Source organism: Meleagris gallopavo, chromosome 2 (assembly GCF_000146605.3).
Source record: "Meleagris gallopavo isolate NT-WF06-2002-E0010 breed Aviagen turkey brand Nicholas breeding stock chromosome 2, Turkey_5.1, whole genome shotgun sequence".
Classification (NCBI taxonomy): domain Eukaryota; kingdom Metazoa; phylum Chordata; class Aves; order Galliformes; family Phasianidae; genus Meleagris; species Meleagris gallopavo.
The window spans coordinates 49,493,591-49,502,486 of NC_015012.2; the positions used below are offsets into that span (position 1 = coordinate 49,493,591).

Here is an 8,896-nt window from a genome sequence, read left to right on the forward strand (position 1 = left end):
CTGGGCAGCCTGGTCTAGTATTAAATGGGGAGATTGGTGGCCCTGCATGCAACAGCGGGGTTGGAGATTCATGATCTTTGAGGTCCCTTCCAACCTGGGCCATTCTGTGATTCTACGAATATCAAATCAATCCTAATACACAAGCCAATTACTTGTTTTCAGAACACTAGTATTTATACACAACTTACACCACTTAAGAAAACGTGGTAAGTCTTCTTCTGTTCATAGTTCAAAACCCTGAACTCTTTTCCAATTTCTTAGCACCTTTTGTCTAGCATTCTAACTAGACAGCAGTGTTACACACAAATTAAGCATTCTGCTCCTCTAATATGCCTATCTTCTAGACTTCTAATAGTATATGGCCCAGCCTACACATTGTTGGCAGAGCAGCAGGTGAACTACACTCTGTAGCCAGTTTTACTCAAAGTCAGACACTGACAGAGATCTTCCATTTAAACTGAATTATGATTCATTTTAATACAAGTGGGTCAGGAAGTACCCAGCCCAGGTGGCAAATCTGAGGTGAATTACTGAGGAATTTCTGGCAAGGATTTTTTTTCCAGAAAGTAACAAACAATTTTACAAAAATAAACTATAGAGGCAAAATGATTCACTCAAACTTCCAAGCATCATTTTTATACTGTAAATATCTGGTCTTATCCTCCTTAATAGGCCTTAAAACTCAGTATATAAATCGTAACTACTGGTTCTCATCAATAATTGTAATCAATTTAATCAAATCGTATCAGAATAGAGAAATCAGTAGCAATAGCCCTATACCAACATAACTCCTGACAGTGTAGCAATTAGAAAGAAACAGAAAAGCAGGAAATTATCACTAGCAAGAAATGCAAAGGTATTTTTTACCTGTATATAATAGCACAAACTAGCTTGACTATGAATTGGCACACTGATTTATTTTCTCACCATTAACATCAAGTTATCAGAAGTAATTATGAAGCACACAGGGCCGTTCCATTACAGCATGTTACCCTTCCACTGAACTCATGGTATATACAACCAAATTTACTTCATTCAGTATTTAGGCTTTTAGCTTCAAAGGATCAGTGAGAATACCAAGCTTTCAAGTAATTTTCCTTTCAGATACATAAAATATCAATAAATAAGTTTTTAAATTTTCTGCTGTGTTAAACTGTTCTGTATTTGCTGGTACAGAATACGCCTGTAGTTGCCAAATATCAACGGTTAAGCTACTTCAGAGTGCCACAAGAAAGATTACCATTCCTTCAAATCATAAAACAAAATAGTGTATCCCAAATGAGCATTCATTATGAAAACACAAACCACAAACTATGAAATTTCTGCATCAGAGGAAGCTCTGTGTTTGAATAAGCATGAAAACACGAATCAAGATGTCCCAGAATGCAAAGTCAACAACAATTAACACTGTTTAATTGTACAGTCTTGAACGTAACATTCCACTTCCTAGTGTTCTTAACTTCCTAGCTTTTTAAGTACAAAGAATTTAAGAGTGCATGGCATTTTGCATCTCGTTTGAGCTATGTTGGGTACAGAAGTACTATAATCTGCATGTCACCATCAGCATATGCAGCTGGTTACAAAAAGAAAGTACAAAGTCCACTTACGATCTCAGCACTATGCCACTTTTTTCACTGCTGTCACAAGTCTTTGTTTATTATTAATCATCACTTTGCACTTTCTATCTTAGTCCATTAGCCATATTTTTCAACAACGTATAATCTCAGATGACATGAAGTCCTTCTGGAAAACAGAATAGGATTTTTTAATGCCTAAGCTCAGAACTGAATTAAAAAACCCTGCTCGCGTCATAACAAACGTTTGTCCCCTGTGATCTCTAGAGCCATCTGCTGGAACAACTTCAGTACTTTTCTTGAAACTTGATTGCAGAGCTAAAGCAGTAACAGCAAAGACTGGTTTTCTATGACCCCAAAATGACAGCAGACATGCCACTTGTATGTATAAATAATTAATTTGCATACAGTAAAGAACAGAGTAAAATTTTTATAATATTCATTATAAAAGATAAAAATTAAAGCAACATATACATTTAGGTTGCATAGAGAAAACATTTTTTCCTATTCCCAGCTAATTAGATGGAAATTCAATCACATAGAATCACAGAATTGCAGGGGTTGGAAAGGAGCTCAAGAGAGCATCAAGTCCAGCCCTCTGCTTAAGCAGGTTCCCTACAATAGGTCACATCACACAGTTAGATGTCCAGATAGGTCTTGAATATCACCAGAGAAAGAGAATCCACAACCTCTCCAGGCAACCTGTTCCTGTGCTGTATCATGCTTAGCATAAATAAGTTCTTCCACAAGTTAGTACAGAACTTTCTATGTTCAAGTCTTAGGCCATTACTCCTTGCCCTATCGCTACACTCAACCAAGAGCCCAGCCTCATCCATTTGCCTCCCACCTCCCTCCAGATATTTCTATACATTTATCAGATCTCCACTCAGTCTTCTTTTCCCGAGGCTGAACAGACCCAGGTTATTCAGTCTTACTTCATATGGAAGATGCTCCAGGCCCTGAATTATCTTTGTAGCCCTCCACTGGGTTCCTTCTAGGAGATTCCTGTTTTTTTGAACTAGGGAGCCCAGAACTGAACAGAGTAGTATAAACATGGCCTCACCAGTGCAGAGCAGAGGGGGGAAGATCACCTCCCTTGAACTGCTGGTCATGCTCTAGAAAGAGCATGCACCCCAGGATACTAGTGGCATTCTTGGCCACAAGGGCACACTGCTGGCTCATGGCCATTCTGTTGTCCACCAGGACATCCAGGTCCTTTTCTGCAGAGCTCATCTCCTACAGGACATCCTGTAACATGTACTGATATGTTATTCAGACTGATGAACAGTTCCTCTCTTTAAAAAACAATAAAAACAACAAGAAAACCAGAAAAAAAAAAAAACAACACTAAAACCCAGCAACTGGGATTCAGGTAAGAATCACAGAATCACAACAAATCTCCAGATTTATGGTATGGTTTTATACAATGGCAACAGAAATAAACTGTTAAGTCTGAAAGCATTCTGGGTGAAGTCCTCCTAATATTAGTTTACCTAGTTTTAACACCAAAACATAGCAAATCAACTCGCCGTTCTTTAAGAATCTGACTGTTGAGACATGCTAAAAACCTCAATTTGTGATAGAACACAGATGATGCTTTTATATTTTCATAGGGCTGACAGAAAACCGTTCATAATTCTGAACTCAAGTCTTGTTCAAACTAGAGTCAGTTTCCACAGCCTAAACCAAACATTCCTCCTCTTTGAACTGTTTAATCAAAACTGGAAATAATGCTAAAATCTTCCAAACTTGCATTTTTTCTTTATTTCAAGGAATGGATTTCTCTTTCACCCCATGTATTTTGTGACATTACTATCTACTAAGACTGTCTATATATATACATATATATATACACACATATATACACACACACTTTTTTTTTTAATTAAAATTTAGGGAAAACAATAGCATCTTACCTCTGCAACTTCCTTCTGAAAAGTCAGTGTCATCTGTGTCCTTCCATAAACAAAAGGTCCATCTCTTTTAGAAACATTTTCAAGCCACTTGATGATTAGAGGAGTTGAAACATTGAAGGGTAGGTTTCCAATGATATGAATATTTGGTGGCTCTGTTCACATTTGATTGGAAAAAAAAAAACAACACAAACAACTGACGAAAAGTTTTGGATAAGATTTGCCATGAAACAATATTTACATAACAAACATATGAGCCTATCAATCTAGACTTAAAATATTAAAACAATTTTTATTGTGACACATTAAAATTATGCCTTTCCATTTATACTTGTCTTAGACTGACAAAACTGTTACTGTTTATGGCAGTTAGTTGACAAAAAAAAAAAAAAAAGTTAGGTTTTGTTCTTGTTTACATTAGAATAAATTAGTAGCTTTCAGCCAATTTTCAGCTGATCAATAGATTTCAGCTGAGCTACTCCAGAATAGCAGAAATACATAATTTAGACATTTTTGTTTTCATTCAACTTTGACTATCAGATACAAAGAAAACAGCCAGACTCATTATTCTGTCCAACATGTTTCATCCCACGGGCTTTGGAGACTCAGGGGAGTCAAAACTGTAACTTAGATCAAATTAAAGAGAGAGCTCTGCACAGAGACCTATATGAAATCAGAAAGCTTTCTAACTAGCACAAGACTGCTCCTTAGCCATGCAAAGTTATATGTATTGTTCAATTATGTATTGCATCAATGGAAATGTTATACAGCACATAGTAGGTATTGCAGAAGGGGTGGACAGAAGAAAGTGTTGCTGTTTCTTAGTTACTGCAGCATTTAATTACATGAATGGCAGATGACAATATCAAATCCAAGGGTTTTAGGCACAGTTTTATTATTCACTTCCTAGACTAAGATATTTCTAGGATATTTGTGATTTTTCTCAAATACCAGCAACAGATAAGTATATTTTTGAAATCTACAAGTATTTCAGATCTTCATATGGCAACAGTAAAGTATACCTAATTAAGTATACCTCTAATTGATTATTTCCAAAGACAACGGTAACTTGTGTGCACATATGTTCAAGAAAGGTAGATTTTTAAAGCCATACTATATCTTCATACACCCATTTGGCAGGTTTTTTTTTTTTTTTTGTGAATCTTTGCAGCAAAGTAAATATGGCCTGGAATTTCCCAGGTGAAGAAGATGAAGTCACAGCTGGAGTTCACACAGTGCTTACCTTTGCACTTAACTCAGAAGCCTTAAAATGAAACCAAAACAAGCCCAAATACTAACCATCCTCCCAGTTCTTCTTTAAGTGATTTGGAAAAGCCCTCTCCATCTTATATGTCAGAATATCTCCATGAACAATGCGTACTTTTCCTGGAGCTGCTTCAGACAGCATCTGTTTGTATACAAGCAAATAGAATTTACAGTGAATATTAACTACTCTGATTTTCAGCATCATCCACAGCATGAGAAAAACCCCTGCTATATACCTTATTATACAAAACACAGTAGCAATTAAAACTGAGAACACTTAATAATTATTTACCTTCAAAAAATCAAGCAACTGGTGAAAAATGTTCAGTATGTATCTAAAACCTTATTATTCAAAGCTGCACAATTCCTAAGAGGAAATTCAAACCTGAAAAGGTTGACAAGTTTCTCGTCCACAAAAATGATTAACAAACTCTGCATTATTAATAGGTATTGCAAATAGCAAGTTTTGGAAAGGTTCTGGATCTATTACAGCGGAACATGTTCCTGCTCATGGCACAGACTTGGATCATCAACTTTAAAGTTCCCTTCCCACCCAAGCTATTCTATGGTTTTATGATTCCACATGATTTAAGTACAATTATTTTCAACCAGAAAAACAAATCTAACCACAAATCCAAATCACTTAATGAGTTTTCCAGCATTACATTGGCAATTATATTGCATTCAAATTCACTACTCTACCATGATTTGTCAAATCCTTCTTTGAAGCTATTCCAAGTGCTGTAAACGGATGAAAGATAATGTAAGATCAGTAAACTGAGAAAACAGTACAAGAGGAAACTAAGAGCCACCTACACAAAGGATTATTAAAATATGTTCTACTGTTTGTTAATATTAGTTTCTGTGTCAGAAGAAATGCAGGTTTTATTTAATATTATACTTAACATAATTGAGAAATGCATTTGACACCAGAAAATCATGATCGTATACATTCAATCTGAAATCAGAAATTGAGGGAAGTCACTGAAGCTTTTTTCACTTTAAGGCCAATGTGTGCAGCTAACATGGTTCCAGAAGCACTTATGCACTGAGTACGTGAGCTGAGTAATTTTCCATTATGTAGATCCTCTTGCTCTTCACACACAAGTGAAAGGGTGTAAAAAACCAAAACCAAAGGGCATGGTTAAAAAACCTGAAGTGTGCTCCCTGGAAGAACTGCATATTCAAACTACTCTCTAACTAAGAGCACCTTCTCTCTCCTCATATATCTTTCCAGCCTAACAAGTATTAGGGCATATGGCATAGGGCGTTTGTGTTTCTTTAAGAGTGAGACAGAACTGACAGACTCAGCTTGTGTAAACTGTTACTCTGAACACATATGTTCTTCACTGTTTCCATTTTTGAGTAGAGGATCCCAACTTCAGCTTTGTGATAGAGATCACAGACAAAAAGACAGCCAATGAAAAATGCTGCATGCTTTATATCAGCGTCTTATAAATACCTAAAAAGACATTTATAAAATAACAATTGGGGACTTATACTTAATTTCTGACATTTTCTGTTATACAAATCAAGAAAGATATGAAATAAATGCTTGTTTTATTCTTCTGTACCTGAATGCGAACCTACACTGAATTGTTTTAACTGGAGATATATGGTCAGAATTTTATAAACTTTAAGGCAAAACTGTTAGGATTAAAATGAAAAATGAGATTGAACGACATCAATATTCAAACTACTATTTCATGAATAGCCTCTTTAAAGCACTTGAAATATCCTCATGTTAAAAAAAAAAACAAACAACTGTTATTCATTTGCAGCATCATGTCAGAAAGAGACAATGAGTACTTGTTAACATAAGACAGGATCAATTAATTGCCATAGTACATGTTTTCATTTCAAGCAAATGATAGCTCTGATCTGAGTCAAAGTATCAAACCTGTTTTCAATGCACTGATCTAAGTAAGACACTTTGAATCTTTCCACGTTCTTAAAATGTTCAGGCATACATTTATATGAATCATTCTGCAATTGATACCTGCAATCCTGGAATAAATCGAGTATCTTTTTCAACCAAGAGGAGTTGTTGAACACCAGCATTGAGAATCGACCTGGTAATTCCTCCTGGCCCAGGGCCCACTTCACAGACATAAGCATTTTTCAGCTTGCCAGCTTGTCTCACTATCTTGTCTGCAAGACAATAAGAACACACTAAGCCCTTATTCTCCAAAGGATCCGGCTTACTAAGATAAGCACATTTGCACTCTAACAATAAACAATGAGTTTATCTCAGAATAGGCACAAACAGTGACACATCCCACTTACACAATCACACGCCTGCTAGACTGCACAGAATTCAGATTTGTTTCATGCCAAGAGATACTGCTTTACTGTTCCACTGTTTAAAGAAAGGCTACTTCCAGTTTACTGTCTTTCGTGTACATTGTTGCTCATTACAGAATCAAATAAAAGGAGAATATTACTTTTTTATCTGTAAAGCCCCAGTACTGTCACTCCTCCTGTAAATAAGCACTCAACAACGTGGGGTCTCAATACTTATCTTTATAAAGGTATATCACTACAGAACACCTGTTTTAAGGAAATGAGAGGCAAAAAGGATACAGTGAAGCTCTAGCAAGACTACTCTACACGAACATAAAGATACAACACTGGAAGTCATTACAGATGAGGATGAACAATTGAAAAAGGCTTAAAGTAAGGATTAAAAACATAGCTAATGAAACAAAAAGATTTTTAAGAAGCCCACAGTGGAATGCTGAGGGAAACTACACTGCTCACTCTACGAGTCTTCTAAATACGTAACAAAAACAAGAGATTCTGACAATCTGTCTATTCTAAGGTTTTACTAAACACATTCAGACATTTTTACTCTAGCATAAGAACCTGGCTATATAAGAGGGAACAGAGTTTTATATTCACATTCCTAATCTACATCAGCTAGAGTAACAATATATAATTGAATCAGTGGGTACATGAAGATACACTGCACTGATTACTGTAAAACCCAGCCACCACTTATACAACTAAAAAAATCTGCTATGGATTGCACATTGCCATCTTTGTCAGCCACTGCTGAGATGAAGCTGCAGAAAATTGAATTGTAACTGGTCTGAAAAACTACAAAATTTCTGACAGACTGACACAACCAACCTTCCTAACTACAGTATATAGTATATTGAAAGACAGAAGGACTAAGAGTATACTCTTCTTGTGATATATAATAATCTGAAGGAAATCCTTTTTGAATCAAACATATAAATTCAACTCATCTGAAACTTAACCAAATTTGGCAACACTTTGATAATTCTTAATAGTTCTTATTAAATGACAGTACTTGAACGGAAATGGTACTACTCAGGCTTGGAGTTTTGCACTGAACTGATATTTTGTTACTGATACTTCGTACAGGAATATACCTAAAAATATTCTGTAATTTACTCTATAAAGAAACATGTTTTCTAAGAATGTACAAGCAAAATCAAGAAGACTAAGCTAAAACAGCTTTCAAAGGAGACTCTTGACTGTTGGATATTTGACAGATGTCATCATGCCCTTAGCCAGAAATCAGATTCTGACAAAACTCAAGATATGTACTTCACAATAGCTAAAAGCATATAAAATAAAATAGTTAACCTGTCAATCGCAAATCCAGCAAAAAATTCTGGGAAAGTTCTTTCTGTGCTCGAAGACTAAAAAGCTTAATGATCTCCCCCACCGTTGGCAGAGGAGGCAGATGGAAAGCAGCAGCCTTTCCTGCAGCAGCCATCGGACGGAACTGGGGAGAGACATCAAGAAGACAGTTTCAGCATTTGCAGTGAATTCACATATGCCAAAACTCCACAGAGTTTACAAACCAAGAGATGATTTACAAATCATTACACAAGTGCTTGATTTTAACCATGAGTGTTTTCACTATTGGACACAGTGCCTGTATTAAGCACATCTCTGTGCGAGTTGGACAAGAAACTCATTTGATGGGTTTGCCAAAACATCAAACAAAACAAAACCAATCCATGACTTTTCACTTTCAATCTTTCTTTACTTTTTAAGAATATATAATTAATCACAGAACAGGCTGGGTTGAGAAGGACCACAATGATCATCCAGTTTCAACCCCCTGCTATGTGCAGGGTCGCCAACCATTAGACCAGGCTGCCCAGA

General features: G+C 36.0%; 1 protein-coding gene across 8 annotated transcripts in view; it reads right to left on the bottom strand.

Moving 5' to 3' along the window:
• The window catches only part of TFB1M (transcription factor B1, mitochondrial), a 32,237-nt gene that overhangs the window by 22,410 nt on the left and 931 nt on the right, over positions 1-8,896 (bottom strand). For 6 of the 8 annotated variants that reach the window (XM_010707228.2, XM_010707227.3, XM_003204135.4 and 3 more), the window contains exons 2-5: positions 8,369-8,510; positions 6,753-6,904; positions 4,787-4,895; positions 3,491-3,642 (exon numbers count right to left, since the gene is read on the bottom strand). In XM_010707228.2, the coding sequence (XP_010705530.1) occupies positions 3,491-3,642; positions 4,787-4,895; positions 6,753-6,904; positions 8,369-8,501 (546 nt within the window). In that variant the 5' untranslated portion in view covers positions 8,502-8,510. Of the gene's footprint in view, positions 1-3,490; positions 3,643-4,786; positions 4,896-6,752; positions 6,905-8,368; positions 8,876-8,896 lie in introns of those variants that run through there. The other 2 variants (XM_019612935.1, XM_031552472.1) reach the window with 2 other exon arrangements.